This window comes from Panulirus ornatus, chromosome 50 (assembly GCF_036320965.1).
Source record: "Panulirus ornatus isolate Po-2019 chromosome 50, ASM3632096v1, whole genome shotgun sequence".
NCBI lineage: Eukaryota > Metazoa > Arthropoda > Malacostraca > Decapoda > Palinuridae > Panulirus > Panulirus ornatus.
In genome coordinates, this window is record NC_092273.1 from 23493946 (window position 1) to 23518826 (window position 24881).

Genomic DNA, 24881 nt, shown 5'->3' on the forward strand with positions numbered 1-24881 from the left:
ACCTTTTCTAATCTGCCCCCCTCCCACCTTTCTCATGCCACATGCACCTTTTGGAAAAAGATATTTGTATATTTGCATATAATTATATACCAGAGTCCATGTGCTGTCAATGGATTCAACCAGGGCATGTGAAGCATCTGGGGTAAACCATGCAAAGGTCTGTGGGGCCTGGATGTGGGAAGGGAGCTGTGGTTTCGGTGCATTACACATGACAGCTAGAGACTGAGTGTGAATAAATGTGGCCTTTTTTGTCTTTTCCTGACGCTACCTTATGGGAGGGGGGATGCTATTTCTTGTGTGGTGGGGTGGTGACAGGAATGTATGAAGGCAGCAAGTATGAATATGTACATGTGTATATATGTATATGTTTGTGTATGTATATGTTGAAATGTATATGTATGTATATGTGCGTGTATGGGCATTTATGTAAATGCATGTGTATGTGGGTGGGTGGGGCCATTCCTCATCTGTTTCCTTACGCTACCTCTCTGATGCGGGAATCAGGATTATTTTTATTTTTTTATTATACTTTGTCGCTGTCTCCCGCGTTTGCGAGGTAGCGCAAGGAAACAGACGAAAGAAATGGCCCAACCCCCCCCATACACATGTATATACATACATCCACACACGCAAATATACATACCTACACAGCTTTCCATGGTTTACCCCAGACGCTTCACATGCCTTGATTCAATCCACTGACAGCATGTCAACCCCGGTATACCACATCGCTCCAATTCACTCTATTCCTTGCCCTCCTTTCACCCTCCTGCATGTTCAGGCCCCGATCACACAAAATCTTTTTCACTCCATCTTTCCACCTCCAATTTGGTCTCCCTCTTCTCCTCGTTCCCTCCACCTCCGACACATATATCCTCTTGGTCAATCTTTCCTCACTCATTCTCTCCATGTGCCCAAACCACTTCAAAACACCCTCTTCTGCTCTCTCAACCACGCTCTTTTTATTTCCACACATCTCTCTTACCCTTACGTTACTCACTCGATCAAACCACCTCACACCACACATTGTCCTCAAACATCTCATTTCCAGCACATCCATCCTCCTGCGCACAACTCTATACATAGCCCACGCCTCGCAACCATACAACATTGTTGGAACCACTATTCCTTCAAACATACCCATTTTTGCTTTCCGAGATAATGTTCTCGACTTCCACACATTCTTCAAGGCCCCCAGAATTTTTGCCCCCTCCCCCACCCTATGATCCACTTCCGCTTCCATGGTTCCATCCGCTGCCAGATCCACTCCCAGATATCTAAAACACTTCACTTCCTCCAGTTTTTCTCCATTTAAACTCACCTCCCAATTGACTTGACCCTCAACCCTACTGTACCTAATAACCTTGCTCTTATTCACATTTACTCTTAACTTTCTTCTTCCACACACTTTACCAAACTCAGTCACCAGCTTCTGCAGTTTCTCACATGAATCAGCCACCAGCGCTGTATCATCAGCGAACAACAACTGACTCACTTCCCAAGCTCTCTCATCCCCAACAGACTTCATACTTGCCCCTCTTTCCAAAACTCTTGCATTTACCTCCCTAACAACCCCATCCATAAACAAATTAAACAACCATGGAGACATCACACACCCCTGCCGCAAACCTACATTCACTGAGAACCAATCACTTTCCTCTCTTCCTACACGTACACATGCCTTACATCCTCGATAAAAACTTTTCACTGCTTCTAACAACTTTCCTCCCACACCATATATTCTTAATACCTTCCACAGAGCATCTCTATCAACTCTATCATATGCCTTCTCCAGATCCATAAATGCTACATACAAATCCATTTGCTTTTCTAAGTATTTCTCACATACATTCTTCAAAGCAAACACCTGATCCACACATCCTCTACCACTTCTGAAACCACACTGCTCTTCCCCAATCTGATGCTCTGTACATGCCTTCACCCTCTCAATCAATACCCTCCCATATAATTTACCAGGAATACTCAACAAACTTATACCTCTGTAATTTGAGCACTCACTCTTATCCCCTTTGCCTTTGTACAATGGCACTATGCACACATTCCGCCAATCCTCAGGCACCTCACCATGAGTCATACATACATTAAATAACCTTACCAACCAGTCAATAATACAGTCACCCCCTTTTTTTTATAAATTCCACTGCAATACCATCCAAACCTGCTGCCTTGCCGGCTTTCATCTTCCGCAAAGCTTTCACTACCTCTTCTCTGTTTACCAAATCATTTTCCCTAACCCTCTCACTTTACACACCACCTCGACCAAAACACCCTATATCTGCCACTCTATCATCAAACACATTCAACAAACCTTCAAAATACTCACTCCATCTCCTTCTCACATCACCACTACTTGTTATCACCTCCCCATTTGCGCCCTTCACTGAAGTTCCCATTTGCTCCCTTGTCTTACGCACTTTATTTACCTCCTTCCAGAACATCTTTTTATTCTCCCTAAAATTTAATGATACTCTCTCACCCCAACTCTCATTTGCCCTTTTTTTCACCTCTTGCACCTTTCTCCTGACCTCCTGTCTCTTTCTTTTATACATCTCCCACTCAATTGCATTTTTTCCCTGCAAAAATCGTCCAAATGCCTCTCTCTTCTCTTTCACTAATACTCTTACTTCTTCATCCCACCACTCACTACCCTTTCTAATCAACCCATCTCCCACTCTTCTCATGCCACAAGCATCTTTTGCGCACTCCATCACTGATTCCCTAAATACATCCCATTCCTCCCCACTCCCCTTACTTCCATTGTTCTCACCTTTTTCCATTCTGTACTCAGTCTCTCCTGGTACTTCCTCACACAGGTCTCCTTCCCAAGCTCACTTACTCTCACCACCCTCTTCACCCCAACATTCACTCTTCTTTTCTGAAAACCCATACAAATCTTCACCTTAGCCTCCACAAGATAATGATCAGACATCCCTCCAGTTGCACCTCTCAGCACATTAACATCCAAAAGTCTCTCTTTCGCACGTATAATAGATAAATAATTACATCATACATAACCCCAGGACCCCTTTCAGGGAATTGCAACTGCTTCAATGCTATGCTACAATTACAAGGAAGAAAACAATGGGCATCTATGGTGCAAGAAGCTTCTGAATGAGACTGTACTTCCTTTCATCAACTGACAATGATACACTCTTGCTGAAGGTGACTCCTCACTCACAGTGTAACCACAAGCAGCCAGAATAAGGTAACACATGCACAAACAGTATCTCTTACTCAGCTCTATAATATCATATAATTCAAAGATATAATCTTCCTAAATTCACCTTTTCTTTTATATCTTGGACTCAATCTGTTCCAAATAAAGTTAAGTACAATCATTCATAATCTGTAAACAAATTCAACAGGCTTACACCACTCTCATTTCTCCCTATATATTTGACCCTATCTTTCCACTGCTGCACCATTTAATATTTTAGATCCTATCTATTCACTAATCTTTCTAAAAAATCTATATCTTATTGACTTCTCCCGCTATAAAACAAGATGTCTCATGCATAACCCTCAATACATACCATGACCTCAGAACTACACTACACATTCTGAGATCACATCCTCTTCTTGATCCAGTATCACTATAAAAGTACTTTACTTAATCTATGCACTTCAATGCCCTCATGATGCTATGCATTACTAGATTCATTCCAATGAAATGCAATTATAAACTTACAAGAAGAGACATTTTGAAAATCATATATCAAATTACATCAGATGTACTTGAGTCATGTTTGTTAAATATAATGTATGGATACAAGAGCACCTTAACCACAAGCAAGACCCAGAGATTTCACTTTACTTAATCTGTGCACTTCAGTGCCTTCATAATGCAATGTATTACTAGATTCATCCCAATAAAATGCAATTGTAAACTTATGAGAAGTGACATTTTGAAAATCATTCATCAAATTACATCAGATGCACCTGAGTCATATTTGTTTACAGTACAAGCAAGGGAATATAATGACTGAAAGAATGATTTTTTGAATAAACATCAACAATTATAGAGATGACAAGACTATGAACATAACATATATTAGTTTTAAAGGTATAGTACATAAACTAAAGAAAAAAGGTGTATCAATCATCAAAAATAATTACTGCTTACCGCAATCTGCAGACGCCATCGTCATCCAGCATGGAAGAAAAAACAAAATGAGGGATGAAGATGATGCTCAAAGAAAGAAATATTTACTATACTAAATAAAGAAGATATTGGCAAACCATAAAATCTCAGCACACGTATTCAGTGTGGCATGCCATTATTTGCATCCCAAGTGAGGAAGTAGTCAGAATACAGGAAAACTTTATATCTTAAGTGTTTATGGTTGACATTAACATCTATTATGGCAATTCCCAATAGGAGACAGAATGCCTTCAAGGAGAAAAAGTGGGCATTATCTAGTTAAAAGGTCCATAGGTAGCAATAGCCCAAATAGTAATAGCCCGAACCAAATATAACATCATCTTAAAAAGCCATATGCTTAATCATGGAATCAAATATTTTGTTCCTTTTCTTTACCGAAGGTCCAGACTCACTGGGAACTCTGGAGCAAATACAATAATCTACCTACCTATCTGTCTCAGGCTGGAGCGTCAAAATGTGTGTGGATGTAACTAAGATGAGTGAAGGGGAGAGAGAGGTAGTATGTTTATGGAAATAAACCTGGAAATAAACCTGGATGTCCTGTAATAATTTCTATCTATCTATCTATCTATTCATCTCAGGCTGGGGTGTCAAAATGTGTGGATGTAACCAGGATGAGAGAAGGGGAGAGATAGGTAATATGTTTGAGGAAAGAAACCTGGATGTTCTGACTCTGAGAGAAACAAAGCTCAAGAGTATAAGGGAAGAATGATTTGGAATATCTTTAGTGTAAAGTCAGGGGTTGGTGAGAGGATAAGAGCTAAGGAAGGAGTTGCACTATGCCTGACGCAGGAGTTGTGGGAGTGTTTGACAGAGTGCAATGAAATAAATTCTAGACTGATGTGGGTAAAATTGAAAGTGGATGATGAAAGATGGGTAATTATCAGTGCTTATGCACCTGGTCATGAAAAGAATGGTCATGAGAGGCAAGTGTTTTGGGAGCAGCTGAGCGAGTGTGTCAGCAGTTTTGATGCATGAGACTGGGTATAAAGTATGGTGATTTAAATGCAAATATGAGAAATAAGGGACTTGAGGGAATAACTGTAGGGCATGGAGTATTTAATGTTATGAGTGGAAATGGTGAACAGCCTGTGGAGTTGTGTGCTGAAAAAGCACTGGTGACTGGATATATCTGGTTTTAAAAGAGGAGAGCTGGTCAAGTGGCATTACTGAATTACATATGAATTGACATATGTAAAAGAAAGACATTTGGGTGTAAAACATACTTTTCTTTCAGTAATTAAGTTATAAATGTTTGTATTTATGTAGAACTTGAACTAAAATCCCATTTACATTAAAAAGGAGTCAAGTGCATACATGCATCTTTAAAGGATATCAAATGCAGAACCAAGGCCCCTAGCCCCTAATCTGCAGGATGGCAAAAAAGCAGGTATACCTAATTCCATGGCAAACTAGCATACAGATGCTTTTGCATGACTGTACTTATTCACGACAGACATGCCATCAATCATAACACTTACTTAGTGAAAGATATTCCCCATTCAGCATCATTGTAAGTCCTGACCTGGTGACAAGTTAGTGTTGGCAGGAATGATAAGAAATTATGAGACTACTTTACAGCTATCTGGTGGAACAACTATTTGTGATCAACAAATATTTTTGCACTAAACACCACTGACACTTAATGACCAATGAGTTGGGTGAAGTCTAAACTCACCGTTTTCACTTGATGCAAACAGGTGGTTCCCAATACTTCTTAGTCAAGTGAACTCACTACAATACTAAGCCTCCTTTCCAGCAAGGAAGGGTAGAGGGGACAGGTGCGATCTGATGACAGTCATTAGTTTTCATAAAGCTTCAATACTTGAATTAAGGGGAATGTTTACAATGTATTATATTGCCTATAGTCTTGAACAGGATACAGGGTCACTAGTATCCAAGGATTATTTTCATGCTGACAGACTACTAGCAGATAAACATTCTGAAAGTCTGAATATTACAATCATTTGCAATGCCAGTCATGATAAAGTCACAATTCCTCCAAGACCCAAACTATATAAATTTTGCACAGGAGGCAGCCACTCCACCAAGAAATGCCATAAGAGATGTTAGACTTTGTTAAGGTAAAACTGAACACTCATATTAGGAATGACTAAACACCAAAATATGCACAAGCACTGGAGGAGTAGCATTAATGACTATGAAAACTTTATTTTCACAGCATTATGCAAGAATATCGACACTGAACTTTTCACAAAAAGAAAAAATACAAATGGTTACATAAAACGGATAATTAAAAAATACAGATGAATTATGCAGAGATATATACAACATCTAAAGAGAAAATTGCATTTTCATGAGAACTGTGACACTTGCCAATGACTAATTTCTCTTAAAAAACAGTTCTATCAAAGTACTAAAAGTAATGAAATTACACTAGACACTATTAACTTCAAATTTTCCCCAAATAGTACAGCTATTAGTACAGTATGTCAAAAGATTTTTCAATATATTCCACAAGAAAATAGGTTTGCCATAATTCATACGAAAGATACCCACCATGAGATGCTCTCCAGTGAAGATTAACCAAAAGGAGAGGAGTGATGCATAGAAAAGACCTTGTCGAACATCACTAACAACAGTCATCCATGGACAGTCGAATGCTAGTGTCAGGTACTCCAGTGGACCTGAAGAGAAATAACGGTTCATCAGCATATCACAATAAAAGAAAAGCAGGTTTGGTACTGAGAGACTCTGTCAAGACATACTTAAGACAACAGAATGTACATGATGCCAGAAGCCACAGATTTTGAAGTATGAAAAACAGTTTCTCTGCCAGAGGCACAGCCATGTGAGTAAAATAGAAAGCACTTACTAACTGGGAGTCCAAGACACCATTTCACCCTTCCATAAAGTGTATTCACAAGGATTCCACCCTTTCTAATAACCATATTACCCATGAAGTTGGCTAATGCACATTCACAGAAACCCAAGTAATTTGCCCCAGCCTTGATATCACTGGTGTGGAGGTGCAGTAGCACTTCTCAGTCAACAAACTTTAACACTCACTACCCACTAAGCCCAGGGTGTCAAACTAACTCTACAGGACAGGCTTGACTGGATTTCACCTTACATCATTTGGGCCATACGAAAAACTCCTTAAAATACACAAATAATACATAGTAGTATGATTATAAGCAGTTGTTGGCAGTAAAAAGCAACAACCATATCACTAATTCAACTTATAATAATTTTGTTTTTCAAATTTGTTCATTTCCAGCACAGTAAGGTAGTGCCAGGAACTGTCGAAGAATAGCCTCATTTGCTCAAATTCACTCTTTAACAGTTCTGTGTAATGTATAAAGTAATAATGAAACTTATCAATAATAATTCATGCTTAATGATACAATGGCACTTCTTTATTTACTACCGCTGCTGTTTCCAGATACCAAGCACCTCTTAATCAGAGATACAGCATCAAATGTTAAAGCAAGTGACTATGCTGTGGCACTTTCCAGTAATGTGTTCATAATTTGTGTCATGAAATTGGGAATGTAGTTTGACATGTTCATGCTCATTACAAGAACTGTTCAAAAAAGTACATTTGACATGTTCGTGCTCATTACAAGAACTATTCAAAAAAGTACATTTGACATGTTCATGCTCATTACAACAACTGTTCAAAAAAGTACACTGTCCTAAATTTATCAAGAATTTTCAAACCAAGACTTCAGTCTGGTATAAGTTGGTTCCTGATACTGATAGAATGTATAAACATCGTGAGAAAATTTATCCTTTAACAGTGCGTGACTCTGCAGATAAATTGTTTTCACTTGTAGCTCCTCTGGGTCATCCAGTGACTGGTAAAAACAAGTTATTAGAAAACTGCAAACTGCCTTTCAAGTTTTTCAGTTTTCTAGTCAAAGAACAACCACTGAATTTCCTTTTTGAAGATCAGCAATTCTTTCCCATTCTTTTCCATTACAATACTGCATGTAGACCCAGACAAATCAATCAAAGATTTCAATGAATGAGAACATACCATATTTTTCACAAAAAACCTTTCCCAGGTTAAAGCATAATCTCAAAGACACTAATGCTGTCAAATATTCTATTACTTTTTTATGCACACAAGAGAATTCACTCTTAATTATAAGGCATTTGAGCTTTGTAGAATGTCATCATCTCTTTCGTCCATCTCCTCTAAATGGTCTGCAAAGTACCCTACCAACATATATGAAGAGACATCTATTACTCTGGTGTACTTGTTGACAGTGATTTAAATATAAAAGTGAATAATGTACATGTCAGTTGATGGTATAACCGAAGGAATGGGGTATTCAGCAAGGTGAATGGAAATGGTGAGCACCTTGAGTGGTTATGCGTTGATAAAGGGCTGGTGACTGAGAGTACCTGTTTTGAAAAGATCAAAATACACAAGTATACAAATGTGAACAGGAAAGATGATACACAGGCATTATTGAACTACATACTAATTGATAAGCATGCAAAAGACAGAATCTAGAACGTCAATGTGGTGAAAGAGGCAACTGGTAGGAGGTGAGGGTGAAGATTTGTAGAGGTTTTCAGAAAAAGAGGAAACAATATGGGTGAAAAAATAGTAATAAAAGTATGAGAGCTTGGAAAAGTGACTTGTGTGAAGAAATACTTGGAGGGATTGAGTGCAGAGTGGCAAAAGGTGAGGGAAAACAAAGCAAAGATACTTAGCGAGGAATAAAAAGATGTTTAAGGAAGCAGTACTGGCATGTATGAGAGAAGTGTGTGCTATGCAGACAGTATGGGGTGGGCAGGTGAGAAAGGGTAATGATTAGCAGGATGAAGCAAAATCGCTAGTGAAGGAGAAAAGAGAGCCAAATTGGAGATCGAAGGATGGAGTGAAAAAGATTTTGAGTGATCAGGGCCTGAACTTGCAGGAAGCTGAAACGCACACATGGGATTGAGTGAACTGGAAGAACATGGTATACTGGGTTCAAAGTGCTGTCGATAGACTGAACCAGAGCATCAAATGCATCTAGAATATACCATGGAATGTTCTGTGGGGCCTGGTTGTAGACAGGGAACTGTGGTTTAAGTACATTACACATCACAGTTAGAGCATGAACATAAGTAGATGTAGCCTTTCTTTGTCTGTTCCTGGCACTACCTCAATAATGCCGGCATTGGTGATCAAGCATGAAAATAATAAATCAATAATGGATGTCTGGATGCCAAGGGTCTAAAAAGTGAAGTCAGGATTAGGATGAACTGGCAGCAATAACAAATACAAAGTCAGTATACCTAAATCCTGTTGCATGCATAAGCAAAAAATGAGCCATACACAGAATCAGTCCATTTCAATATTATGCCATGTTTACTTAGTCAAACATGCCTTCATAAGGTACACATGATGCATGTAGTTTTTTTATTCTGCAAAGTTTTTTACCAGCTCATTATGAAAAAAACAATGATTCAACCTGATGATGAATAACCACATTCTATAACACACATACTTTATACTTATATCAACCTCCAGGTTTCGTGTATGTCTGAAACACTAACCTTGATAAGTAACATTCTAAACTGACTACTGATCTGAACTCACAATTTAATAAGGTGAGGGCAGCACCAAGCATCATGAGCATGTACTCCAGAAGAGCTGGTGGTCGGGATAGCTGTGAAATACGATGCCAAAACCAGATCATGATGGCTACAATGGTTGGGAGGAATACAGTTTTAAGCGACACCCATACTTTTGTGAATCCTCCATTCTGAATGATGAACTGCAAGAAGAAACATACAAATAGCAGAGTATCAATGAAACAAATTGATGATAATAAAACTAAGGTGGAACAGTTGAACAAAATAAGTGGAAATTACCTTATCAATGGAAGAAAGAGTAAAGACAATGATTTACCAACATTTTTTCCTGTTAATACAATTAGCAGACAAAATCTTTAAGAAAAGGCAAGATAATACATATATAAATCTAACCTACAAAATAAACTCTGATTCTAAGAAAGAATCACTCCAAAGCTCCTTGTAGGTTAGCATTTCACAAATGAACTGCATTATAAGGCACATCCAGTGATTAATCTTGATTTTTTTTTTTTTTTTTTATACTCTGTCGCTGTCTCCCGCGTCTGCGAGGTAGCGCAAGGAAACAGACGAAAGAAATGGCCCAACCCCCCATACACATGTACATACACACGTCCACACACGCAAATATACATACCTACACAGCTTTCCATGGTTTACCCCAGACGCTTCACATGCCTTGATTCAATCCACTGACAGCACGTCAACCCCTGTATACCACATCGCTCCAATTCACTCTATTCCTTGCCCTCCTTTCACCCTCCTGCATGTTCAGGCCCCGATCACACAAAATCTTTTTCACTCCATCTTTCCACCTCCAATTTGGTCTCCCTCTTCTCCTCGTTCCCTCCACCTCCGACACATATATCCTCTTGGTCAATCTTTCCTCACTCATTCTCTCCATGTGCCCAAACCATTTCAAAACACCCTCTTCTGCTCTCTCAACCACGCTCTTTTTATTTCCACACATCTCTCTTACCCTTACGTTACTTACTCGATCAAACCACCTCACACCACACATTGTCCTCAAACATCTCATTTCCAGCACATCCATCCTCCTGCGCACATCTCTATCCATAGCCCACGCCTCGCAACCATACAACATTGTTGGAACCACTATTCCTTCAAACATACCCATTTTTGCTTTCCGAGATAATGTTCTCGACTTCCACACATTTTTCAAGGCTCCCAAAATTTTCGCCCCCTCCCCCACCCTATGATCCACTTCCGCTTCCATGGTTCCATCCGCTGACAGATCCACTCCCAGATATCTAAAACACTTCACTTCCTCCAGTTTTTCTCCATTCAAACTCACCTCCCAATTGACTTGACCCTCTACCCTACTGTACCTAATAACCTTGCTCTTATTCACATTTACTCTTAACTTTCTTCTTCCACACACTTTACCAAACTCAGTCACCAGCTTCTGCAGTTTCTCACATGAATCAGCCACCAGCGCTGTATCATCAGCGAACAACAACTGACTCACTTCCCAAGCTCTCTCATCCCCAACAGACTTCATACTTGCCCCTCTTTCCAAAACTCTTGCATTTACCTCCCTAACAACCCCATCCATAAACAAATTAAACAACCATGGAGACATCACACACCCCTGCCGCAAACCTACATTCACTGAGAACCAATCACTTTCCTCTCTTCCTACACGTACACATGCCTTACATCCTCGATAAAAACTTTTCACTGCTTCTAACAACTTGCCTCCCACACCATATATTCTTAATACCTTCCACAGAGCATCTCTATCAACTCTATCATATGCCTTCTCCAGATCCATAAATGCTACATACAAATCCATTTGCTTTTCTAAGTATTTTTCATAACTAACTGCCTTTATCATATTAGCAGGGTAACATTAAAAACAAAGGCCTCATTTGCAGACAAGGAATCTCACACAGAGCCAGAACATCCCAGTTCCTTTCCCTTAACATAATAATACCTTCCTCTCCCTTCTCACCCTGGTTAATACATGCATATCGATATGGCAGCAAGAGCCTTTAAGGAGGTTGAGAACTTGGTTCCTTCTTTTGTTCTTTTTTTTTTTTTATTATTTTTTTTTTTTATTATTTCTGGTCCCCTAATTCTTTCCCATTCTACTCACTAACCAGGAAATAAGAGGGTAGTACTCTTTCTCAATCCCAAGGGGATACATATACATATACATCAAGGCATGCACAGGACAGAATGAACTGGAGCTATGTGTTATACAAGGGGCGACAAGTTGCCACTGGACAGAACAGGGGCATATGAGGTAATGGGAAAACCAAAGAAAGGTCTGTGGGCCCTGGTTGTAAATAAGGGTCTCTGGTTTTTGTACATTAGAAATGACAGCTAGAAAATGAATGTGAGCATATGAGGCCTTTTCATTGTCTTTTCCAGGTGTTACCTTGCTATTGTAGGAAATGGAACTAGCCCCAAGGAGAGGATAAACAGATAGGTTGACTTAGGCCACCTGCTGTACTCAGGATTCAAACTTAAGCAGGCACATGGATGACTCTCCTCATGGGAAGGAACACTAATTACAATTTGAACAAACAAGATTAAATATTTCTATTCATATTAATCTATTTCACTTGATCTCTGTGTCTCGCTTCGGTGAGGTAGCACAAGGAAACAGACGAAGACTGGCCCAACCACTCATATACACACACATATATATATACATAAACACACATACATGAACATATACATTTCAACATATACATACAGACATATATATATATATATATATATATATATATATATATATATATATATATATATATATATATATATTTTTTTTTTTTTTTTTTTTTTATACTTTGTCGCTGTCTCCCGAGTTTGCGAGGTAGCGCAAGGAAACAGACGAAAGAAATGGCCCAACCCCCCCCCCCATACACATGTACATACGTCCACACACGCAAATATACATACCTACACAGCTTTCCATGGTTTACCCCAGACGCTTCACATGCCTTGATTCAATCCACTGACAGCACGTCAACCCCTGTATACCACATCGCTCCAATTCACTCTATTCCTTGCCCTCCTTTCACCCTCCTGCATGTTCAGGCCCCGATCACACAAAATCTTTTTCACTCCATCTTTCCACCTCCAATTTGGTCTCCCTCTTCTCCTCGTTCCCTCCACCTCCGACACATATATCCTCTTGGTCAATCTTTCCTCACTCATTCTCTCCATGTGCCCAAACCATTTCAAAACACCCTCTTCTGCTCTCTCAACCACGCTCTTTTTATTTCCACACATCTCTCTTACCCTTACGTTACTTACTCGATCAAACCACCTCACACCACACATTGTCCTCAAACATCTCATTTCCAGCACATCCATCCTCCTGCGCACATCTCTACCCATAGCCCACGCCTCGCAACCATACAACATTGTTGGAACCACTATTCCTTCAAACATACCCATTTTTGCTTTCCGAGATAATGTTCTCGACTTCCACACATTTTTCAAGGCTCTCAAAATTTTCGCCCCCTCCCCCACCCTATGATCCACTTCCGCTTCCATGGTTCCATCCGCTGACAGATCCACTCCCAGATATCTAAAACACTTCACTTCCTCCAGTTTTTCTCCATTCAAACTCACCTCCCAATTGACTTGACCCTCACCCCTACTGTACCAAATAACCTTGCTCTTATTCACATTTACTCTTAACTTTCTTCTTCCACACACTTTACCAAACTCAGTCACCAGCTATATATATATATATAGGGTAGTGAGTGGTGGGATGAAGAAGTAAGAGTATTAGTGAAAGAGAAGAGAGAGGCATTTGGACGATTTTTGCAGGGAAAAAATGCAATTGAGTGGGAGATGTATAAAAGAAAGAGACAGGAGGCCAAGAGAAAGGTGCAAGAGGTGAAAAAAAGGGCAAATGAGAGTTGGGGTGAGAGAGTATCATTAAATTTTAGGGAGAATAAAAAGATGTTCTGGAAGGAGGTAAATAAAGTGCGTAAGACAAGGGAGCAAATGGGAACTTCAGTGAAGGGCGCAAATGGGGAGGTGATAACAAGTAGTGGTGATGTGAGAAGGAGATGGAGTGAGTATTTTGAAGGTTTGTTGAATGTGTTTGATGATAGAGTGGCAGATATAGGGTGTTTTGGTCGAGGTGGTGTGCAAAGTGAGAGGGTTAGGGAAAATGATTTGGTAAACAGAGAAGAGGTAGTGAAAGCTTTGTGGAAGATGAAAGCCGGCAAGGCAGCAGGTTTGGATGGTATTGCAGTGGAATTTATTAAAAAAGGGGGTGACTGTATTGTTGACTGGTTGGTAAGGTTATTTAAAGTATGTATGACTCATGGTGAGGTGCCTGAGGATTGGCGGAATGCGTGCATAGTGCCATTGTACAAAGGCAAAGGGGATAAGAGTGAGTGCTCAAATTACAGAGGTATAAGTTTGTTGAGTATTCCTGGTAAATTATATGGGAGGGTATTGATTGAGAGGGTGAAGGCATGTACAGAGCATCAGATTGGGGAAGAGCAGTGTGGTTTCAGAAGTGGTAGAGGATGTGTGGATCAGGTGTTTGCTTTGAAGAATGTATGTGAGAAATACTTAGAAAAGCAAATGGATTTGTATGTAGCATTTATGGATCTGGAGAAGGCATATGATAGAGTTGATAGAGATGCTCTGTGGAAGGTATTAAGAATATATGGTGTGGGAGGAAAGTTGTTAGAAGCAGTGAAAAGTTTTTATCGAGGATGTAAGGCATGTGTACGTGTAGGAAGAGAGGAAAGTGATTGGTTCTCAGTGAATGTAGGTTTGCGGCAGGGGTGTGTGATGTCTCCATGGTTGTTTAATTTGTTTATGGATGGGGTTGTTAGGGAGGTAAATGCAAGAGTTTTGGAAAGAGGGGCAAGTATGAAGTCTGTTGGGGATGAGAGAGCTTGGGAAGTGAGTCAGTTGTTGTTCGCTGATGATACAGCGCTGGTGGCTGATTCATGTGAGAAACTGCAGAAGCTGGTGACTGAGTTTGGTAAAGTGTGTGGAAGAAGAAAGTTAAGAGTAAATGTGAATAAGAGCAAGGTTATTAGGTACAGTAGGGTTGAGGGTCAAGTCAATTGGGAGGTGAGTTTGAATGGAGAAAAACTGGAGGAAGTGAAGTGTTTTAGATATCTGGGAGTGGATCTGGCAGCGGATGGAACCATGGAAGCGGAAGTGGATCATAGGGTGGGGGAGGGGGCGAAAATTCTGGGGGCCTTGAAGAATGTGTGGAAGTCGAGAACATTATCTCGGAAAGCAAAAATGGGCTATGTTTGAAGGAATAGTGGTTCCAACAATGTTGTATGGTTGCGAGGCGTGGGCTATGGATAGAGTTGTGCGCAGGAGGGTGGATGTGCTGGAAATGAGATGTTTGAGACAATGTGTGGTGTGAGGTGGTTTGATCGAGTAAGTAACGTAAGGGTAAGAGAGATGTGTGGAAATAAAAAGAGCATGGTTAAGAGAGCAGAAAAGGGTGTTTTGAAATGGTTTGGGCACATGGAGAGAATGAGTGAGGAAAGATTGACCAAGAGGATTTATGTGTCGGAGGTGGAGGGAACGAGGAGAAGTGGGAGACCAAATTGGAGGTGGAAAGATGGAGTGAAAAAGACTTTGTGTGATCGGGGCCTGAACATGCAGGAGGGTGAAAGGAGGGCAAGGAATAGAGTGAACTGGATCGATGTGGTATACCGGGGCTGACGTGCTGTCAGTGGATTGAATCAGGGCATGTGAAGCATCTGGGGTAAACCATGGAAAGCTGTGTAGGTATGTATATTTGCGTGTGTGGACATGTATGTATATACACGTGTATGGGGGTGGGTTGGGCCATTTCTTCCATCTGTTTCCTTGCACAACCTCGCAAACGCGGGAGACAGCAAAAAAAAAAAAAAAAAAAAAAAAAAAAAAATATTCATACTTGCTGCCTTCATGCATTCCCGTCACCACCCCGCCACACATGAAATAGCATCCCCCTCCCCCTTCAGGAAGGTAGCACCATGAAAAGACAAAAAGGCCACATTCATTCACACTCAGTTTCTAGCTGTAATGTGTAATGCACCAAAATAAAAAAAACAACTATCATATAACATGAAAAAAGATTCTGATCTTAATGATAAAGGAAGATTCAATCTCCAAGCGCAGAGATTTAAGCTGGAAGGATGATCATGCACTACAATAATTGGATACACCTCAAGGTTAAACTGCAACAGTGCAGGAAGTCTAAAGGCCTTGATGGCATGCTGAGGATAAATGTCTCTCAGGCACAGTGTTTAAGTGGTTGAGGCTGTCTAGGTGTCTTCTCACATTTTTTGGTATTTCATTACTAGAAGTCAACCATCTGTGGGATTCAACTTCAATGAAACCACTGTCCTAAAAGAGTGAAAAAAACAAGATCACACATCCATGACACAGACCCATCTTCACCTGGAGCCATTCTCTCTCCCCTCCTTCCTATATGTATGCATGCCTTAATTTCTTATTAATAACTCTATACTGTTTTCAGTAGCTTTCCAATTACTTCATATATCCACAGTATCTTTCACAATGCATCTACGTCATTCATATCATAAACTTTCTTCAGATCCACATATACCATTTACAAGGCACTTTCTTTCTCTATTTCTCAATTTCTTCATAGCTAATCCACACAATCTCTACCATTCTTGAAACAACACTGGTCTTCCTCAAACAGATACTCTGTGCACAATATAACTCTCTTGATCACCACTTTCCAATACTACTTAAAAGGTATATTCAATAGAGTTATATCTTTATAATTCAACTGATAATTTTTGTCCCTCTTGCCTTTATACAATGGTACCGTGCATGCACCCTGCCAGTCTTTAGGTCTTTACCTTGATCTATACATGCAGGAACAAAATGACTAACCAATCAAAAAAATCGTCACTCACCTCCTTGAGAAACTGAATTACAATGTCAATCACTCGACATGCTTTTTCACATTTCATCTAATACAAGGTTTTCATTACCTTCTCTTTTCAAGTTCCTAATTGCCATGACTCTCACTTACATGCCACCTCAAATCCTACACACCAAACTCCCCTCTCTGCCATCTAAAATATTCAGCACTTTCAAAATACACATTCCATCTCTCGATCTCATCTTCTTTGCATGCTACCGTTTCTACATCTATTCTCAAGGTTGCTCCCATCTTTTCTCATCTACCCTAACCCTGTTCACTTCTCTAAAAACATTTTTACATTTTCTTCAGGGTTCAACAAAAATACTCCTCTCCCCAAGTCTCATTTGCCCTCCCTTTCAGCTCTTACCCATCTTTTTAACCTAATGGTCCTTTCTTTAGCACTCCTCTGGATCACTTGCATTCCTACCTCATGGATACCACTCATACAATTGCATTTTCCCTACCAGTAACATTTTAACTTCCGTCTACCAATCGTTACCCTTTCATACATGTTCACATCCCATCTTACGCATTTTACATACATGCTTTACCCAGGCACTTAATCTCTGCTTACTTAAATACCTTTCCTTTCTCTTCCACTACCCTAGGTTCATTTGCTATCACCCTACACACCTCTTAACTTTCACCTGGTATCTTTCCACACAAGCCATTCTTTTTTCAGTTCTGTTCACTCACCTCTTTCACATGTATACTAATTTCTTATTTCCAGTACCCACAACCAACTTTCAAACTTACCTCTACCAAGATATAATCACACATTCCATATTTTTCTTTCATGGTGGAGGCTCCAGTCACAGAGAAAAGTCCACAACAAGACCAGGCCTTAATTGAAATATGAAGAGGTTAAAGAAAGGGAAGAAGGGACAAGGGTGAAAACAAGGTGAAAACCCTGTCTTTTAAAAAGTGCCAAGTCACAGTCATTTGGAAAGACATGAAGAGGTAAAGAGTTCTAAAACTTTGAGGTGCAGGGAAACAAATAATTATCAAACTGGCTAACTTGAGATGCCAATGGCCACGTGTAATCACGTGCCGAGCACTGCATGGGCTGGCTAAAAGTAGGGGCTTACAAGCAGCCAGATCCTGGCAACAAAAACCAAAGTAACAGCTACAGAAGAAGTAGTGTACCAACACTGTGGCATAAGGCAAGCAGACCAAATCTTGAAGCTAGCCTGGAAGAGCTGGTAAAATGGACTGCCTTCAACTTAACCCTGCCAAGTAAGGATGTAGAGCTAGAATCATCCCAGATGTGAGAGCAGTCCTCAATGCATAAACGGATCAATTCTTTATATGAATGGAGGTAAAGTTCTGAACAAAATGAAATTGACATCTAAACAGAACCCCAAGTTTCTTAGAGACAGACTTAATTATTTCCATAATGTAGGGTTTCCAAGAAAGACTGGATGTTACAGTAATACCAAGTACGTTCACCGACTTAAAAAGTGGAACGTCAGAGTTGTTCAAGAAGAAAGGAAAGCTGTAACAAAATGCTGATAAAAAGAAGGGCAGAAAATGGGTCTTGAACTCATTAAACTTAAACAAATTTCTTCTACCACACTAAGATATCCTGTCCATGTGTGTGTTTAGTGAAGAAGTTACATTGAGACAAGATACAAATCAAGAGAGAAGAGGGAGCACAATCAAGGAATGTGGAGGAATGCAGTGTTGAATCTTCAGTGTATGAGCACATTTGGTTATTTGAAGAAAGAAAATCATATATAAAAACGAGAAAAAGTGTAGGAGACTGGGTAGAAACTTGAGGGACACCATTGTTCATGGAGAGAGGGAGAGACTGATCCACCAAAAACTACAGAGATAGATCGGACATAGAAAAAGCTAGACATAAGAGAGTAGAGTGAAAGAGAAAATCCGAAAGAAGGGAGCTTAGAGATGAGACCCAGAGGCTACACCTTGCAAAAAGCTTTAGGTATATCAAGGGTAAGTATATAGGATTCCCCAAAAAATCTTTCAAGGGTAATGACCAAAACATAGTAAGATAGGAAAGGGTATTACTGGCATATCTAGCCTTATCAAAGCCATTTAATGATCAGGGACAACTGTGAGATTAAAGATATCTCAGGATATGTGAGTAGAAAAGGGATTCAAAGACTGAAAATGGTAGATGTAAATGCAACAGAACAATAGTTAGAGGTGTTAGAACAATCACCCTTCTTATGGATGGAATGTATCAATGCATGCTTCCAAGAAGAAGAAAGAGCTCTGGCTTTTAAACATAAATGAAGCAGTTGAGCAGGCACATATAACTATTTGATTAATATTTGCAATGGTCTTGTCATCTTCATTAGCTTTTATCTAGTTACAATTTGCCAGTACAATATACAAGCATGTGGTAACATCCATTCTATTCCAAGAGGGTTTAGTTGTATTATTTACTTTTTATTTTATTTTGCTTTGTCGCTGTCTCCCGCGTTAGCGAGGTATCGCAAGGAAACAGATGAAAGAAATGGCCCAACCCACCCACATTCATGTGTATATACATACACGTCCACACACACAAATATTCAGTTGTACACTTTAATAATCCAACAAGAAACACAAAAAGGGAATAGAAATACGACACACAAAACAAAGGATGAAAACTCACTGCGACCCACATATCCACCAGGTATCCAAGATCTTCATTAGTACTAATCTCTTGTGAATCCACTGCTGTTTGATGAGGCAGTCGAATATTTAAGAGATAAAAATCATGGTGTAGAGAACCCAGCTCAAAAAGTGGCAAGGATGAGCAATTATATGTGTACTCTGCTTTCCTGTAAGCAGGATCTATGGCACAATCAAGACGTCTTTCTTCAGTAGATGCTGCATATTCAGTCCATTTCTTAACTGGGTCCCCCTTGTTACGATAACCCAAACGAGCCTCAAGGGTCATCAGAGCATTAGGATCTGTGTGAAAGAAATAATGAAGTTCAGATCTCCCTATTTACATATCAACCCTTTCACTACAAAATACACATATATCCCTGTAAATCACTTTTCTCTTGTCTATGATCTCTGGATTTACTACACATACTTCAAAAAAGTTTCCCTTTATCAGAAGATTCATGAACATTCCACAGATCTTGAAACACTTTAATGGATGATTCCATCCATGAGAAATCACATATACACAGCTTACTAAAAAGCTGACTAACCCCATAACATGTGGGTTGTAACTGTTTTACAGTACTTCAAATGAGTTTTAAGTCCTATAATGTAATACACTGCTTAAAAGTTCATATGACATTAAGTCTCTCATACACGGAAAGTTAGCTCCTAGGTTTAATATTTCTCTCCTCTGCTGGTTTTCTCTTAGAGCAATGAGTTGTATCCAGGGGTCTGGACCTTCTAACATCCCATCGAACCAGTGAAGTAGCACAAACCTTCCCTACTTGTCACAACCCACTGCAACCTACCCTCACTTAAGAACATGTCGTATAGTGACGTGTCATGGTTACCACATTTCAGAATTTAGGTACCACCAGGGATAATTTTATGTAAGTCCTTGAAGTTTGAACAGATTTGAAAAAAATATTCAGTGCATCATTTGAAAAATTCTTTTCTTTTAACTATAAAATATTTCTTTTCAATTATCATGCAGTTCATGATGACTGATGATGTCACAGAGATTCACATCTCATCAACTGGCAAAATACATTTTGATTCATACACCATCAATGAACAAAATATAATTCATATTCCACCCATCTGCATTTAGCTTGTAAAAAGAAACACAGTGCAATGAGTGGTAGTCCTCACCTCAATCTATCCTGCCCTCACACTATATAGCTGTCATGTACATTGCACTAAAATCAGAGCCCATCATAAACAGCGAAGTCCTACAAACTGTTCCATGGTTGATCCTGACTACTTCAAATGCCTTGGTTTATCCCATTTCTCCCTGTACAACTACATCAATCCAGTTCAGTTATCTCATGCATATCCTTCATCCTTATGTATTTTCAATTCTCAATAACTCAATGTCCATTTCACACAATCCTTCTATTTCCTTCATGGTCTCCCGCTCCCACACCTTCCTTTCTGACATGTAGGTCCTCTTTGTTAGTCCATCCTAATTCCTCCTCTCCATATGTCTAAATCATTTCAGCACACCCTGATCACCTTTCTTAATCACCCTGCACTTCCTACAAGCACACCTCCCTCTTATTCTGTCATTCCTTACACGATCAACCTGCTTCACATCACTTATTTGCCCTTTCATTTTCAATACATCCACTTTCTTTTGTTAATCTACCTTCAGTATCCAAGACATATCTGTACAACACTGTCAGAACTACTGAGTTTGAATATGTCCATATGTCCATCTTTGCCCAAGCAGACACATTCCTTAATGCATGCAGGACCTTAGCTCCCTCTCCCACCCAATTACTCATTTGACCTCCATGTCCCATTTCCTGCCAACTCCACTTTCTCATTAAACTTTACCCTTCAGCCATCATGTCTCAAACCCCTGCTATATCTCATTACCTTACTTTTGTTCAATGTCACCCTTAACTGTCTTCCATCATGCACTCTCGTAACTCTTTTACCAGCTTTTGCAGTTTCTCTCTGGAGTCTACTACCAGGGTAATGATATCATTTGCAAACAGCAATTGATTAACCTCCAATGCCACTCTTGGTAAACCAAAGACCTGCCCTCACAGTGAGTAATAGGAGCAACAAAGAGATTTTTATAAATGAATCAAACTGAGGTCTACAGGATGGTTGCATTACAAACAATTAACTTCCTCTATCAAACCTTGAACAGTGGGGTATAAAAAGGGTCCTAATGACAATTTTCTTTTCATATTCTGTATAAAGTCACTTTTTTTTTCAAAATTCTACATGTAAATTGAATTTGCATGTTAGTATGATACTTAAGGGTTGATATTTTTATCATTCTTACCCATTTCAGTTCAGTGTAATGGAACATGATATTTGGTCAAATATGTATTTCTTTAAATTTTCTATCATTATACAAAGATAAAGAAGTGCATATATTACAAGTTTTTGGCAACAATCTTTATGTATATTACACTTACACCTTTCACTTTTTAGAGGATATATTTCATCTAATTATGCAGCAAAAGGATTTACAGACTACATCAAATAAGTACAGTACACTTAGTCTCAAGAACATGTATACTCACTAAATTGTGCATCCTCAACATAGCGAATATCTAGGTGCATCATTGCTATCAGGTTCTGTTGCCAACGTGAGAAATCAAGAATCACATTATCTTTGGGTTGTGGCACCTGAAAGTTTATCAACCATTAGTAAAGGAACACATAATAGTGATCCTATTGCAGTCAACAACACTTGTGAAAATGCTTCAAACACATTACCACGATCAGTGAAACTTGCACATGTAAAGATGTATGATAACTATAGAGATTGAGGAAGATTTAACAACATGCCACCAAGTTACTATCATCAGTGTCATTATGTACATAAATAGTATTTTTTTTTTTTATTATACTTTGTCGCTGTCTCCCGCATTTGCGAGGTAGCGCAAGGAAACAGACGAAAGAAATTGCCCAACCCCCCCCATACACATGTATATACATACGTCCACACACGCAAATATACATACCTACACAGCTTTCCATGGTTTACCCCAGACGCTTCACATGCCTTGCTTCAATCCACTGACAGCACGTCAACCCCGGTATACCACATCGCTCCAATTCACTCTATTCCTTGCCCTCCTTTCACCCTCCTGCATGTTCAGGCCCCGATCACACAAAATCTTTTTCACTCCATTGGTCAGGCCCCGATCACACAAAATCTTTTTCACTCCATCTTTCCACCTCCAATTTGGTCTCCCTCTTCTCCTCGTTCCCTCCACCTCCGACACATATATCCTCTTGGTCAATCTTTCCTCACTCATCCTCTCCATGTGCCCAAACCACTTCAAAACACCCTCTTCTGCTCTCTCAACCACTCTCTTTTTATTTCCACACATCTCTCTTACCCTTACGTTACTCACTTGATCAAACCACCTCACACCACACATTGTCCTCAAACATCTCATTTCCAGCACATCCATCCTCCTGCGCACAACTCTATCCATAGCCCACGCCTCGCAACCATACAACATTGTTGAAACCACTATTCCTTCAAACATACCCATTTTTGCTTTCCGAGATAATGTTCTCGACTTCCACACATTCTTCAAGGCCCCCAGGATTTTCGCCCCCTCCCCCACCCTATGATCCACTTCCGCTTCCATGGTTCCATCCGCTGCCAGATCCACTCCCAGATATCTAAAACACTTCACTTCCTCCAGTTTTTCTCCATTCAAACTCATCTCCCAACTGACTTGACCCTCAACCCTACTGTACCTAATAACCTTGCTCTTATTCACATTTACTCTTAACTTTCCTCTTCCACACACTTTTCCAAACTCAGTCACCAGCTTCTGCAGTTTCTCACATGAATCAGCCACCAGCGCTGTATCATCAGCGAACAACAACTGACTCACTTCCCAAGCTCTCTCATCCCCAACAGACTTCATACTTGCCCCTCTTTCCAAAACTCTTGCATTTACCTCCCTAACAACCCCATCCATAAACAAATTAAACAACCATGGAGACATCACACACCCCTGCCGCAAACCTACATTCACTGAGAACCAATCACTTTCCTCTCTTCCTACACGCACACATGCCTTACATCCTCGATAAAAACTTTTCACTGCTTCTAACAACTTTCCTCCCACACCATATATTCTTAATACCTTCCACAGAGCATCTCTATCAACTCTATCATATGTGTGGTTTCAGAAGTGGTAGAGGATGTGTGGATCAGGTGTTTGCTTTGAAGAATGTATGTGAGAAATACTTAGAAAAGCAAATGGATTTGTATGTAGCATTTATGGATCTGGAGAAGGCACATAAATAGTAAACACGTGAAAAAATCACGTAACCTTAGAACTCTTTTTATGTGGCTTCTGCAGGTTCAAGAATGCACTACACTCAGTAGCAGAAAAATGGACAAAAATTTCTGAGTTACCCTGCCAGAGCAATTCAGGTTTATTACTTATATCCTTACAGTATAAGCAACCATACAAAAACGAGACAGATAACGAAATATATAGGCATCAATAGCATTACTACTTGAGGCCATTGCTGATCTACCAACATCTATCACTTTTAATGGTAAAGGTATAGGACATATACATTACAAAGACAAACATGGTTATCTTTTGGCAAAATGGGAAATTGTTTATGCCTTAAATATAAAGGAAGAAAATGAAAAATCTATAAAGAGATGGCTGACAAACCTGGAAGGTAAAGATAATACTGTTGGAATCAACTTGGAGCTCTTCAATCACTGGGTCTTTTAAGTCCTCAAAGCTTTGGCACTTGCCCTTGCCATGGGGCCAGTACCACTTATCCTTCCGGTAATTCTTGTCAATGCACTTAGTTCCCAAAACTGTCATGACAGATGATGGGGCAGGAGCTGCAATGACACAAAGAATGAGAAAGGTGTTCAATAACTAAAATAATGGATGCAATAAAAATTTATTTGTTTTCATGCAACAAGATGTCCCAGATTTCCTAACCAGAGTGCACATTATCATCACGAACAAGTTCTGTCTTATTGCCAACCCTTCTTGACTCCAGATTATCTTTCTTCAAACTCTTACCATATTCAGTCCTATGTCAAAGATTCCACTCTACAAAATTCAATTCATTTCCCTCCCTCCTAATTCTGCCAGCTTAGGGTTACACTGCTTGTGAAAAGTCAGCTTTGGCGAGGCTGTATCACAGACAACAATCTTGCTGAAGAACTTTTCACTTCAAAGGAATCCATCTTGTGTGTACTGTAGCCTTGAAGCTGCAAGAGTCCCTCAAAAATGAGTCCTTGAGTAACACCAGGACCCTTTTCAAAAATGGAGCATGAGGTAATCATAGTATACATAACTTATCTTACCTTTCTGCCTCAGGAGTACCTTTTATCCTTATGAGGCTTCTAAAGCACATATGAAACTGGCCATGCCCACTCGTCTGGACCACAGGTCATAAAGAAGTGTGATGTTGTGTGTACATTTATGGGCAGAAAGGGTTGGGCAAGTGTGTAGTAAGTGCTGAATGTCTTCTTTATGGTAGCTACAGTGAGACTAAAGTCAGGATAAAATGAAACAGTGTTTGTAGTGTTGTAGAGATGGGTGATATCCTGAGAATAAGTAGAAGAGTGTGTTG

At 39.7% G+C, this 24881-nt stretch overlaps 1 protein-coding gene across 5 annotated transcripts in view; it reads right to left on the bottom strand.

Moving 5' to 3' along the window:
• The window catches only part of wls (Wnt ligand secretion mediator), a 93765-nt gene that overhangs the window by 60134 nt on the left and 8750 nt on the right, over nt 1–24881 (bottom strand). For all 5 annotated transcript variants that reach the window (XM_071691531.1, XM_071691529.1, XM_071691530.1 and 2 more), the window contains exons 2-6: nt 23960–24138; nt 21824–21929; nt 19279–19580; nt 9747–9924; nt 6704–6831 (exon numbers count right to left, since the gene is read on the bottom strand). In XM_071691531.1, the coding sequence (XP_071547632.1) occupies nt 6704–6831; nt 9747–9924; nt 19279–19580; nt 21824–21929; nt 23960–24138 (893 nt within the window). The remainder of the gene's footprint in view (nt 1–6703; nt 6832–9746; nt 9925–19278; nt 19581–21823; nt 21930–23959; nt 24139–24881) is intronic.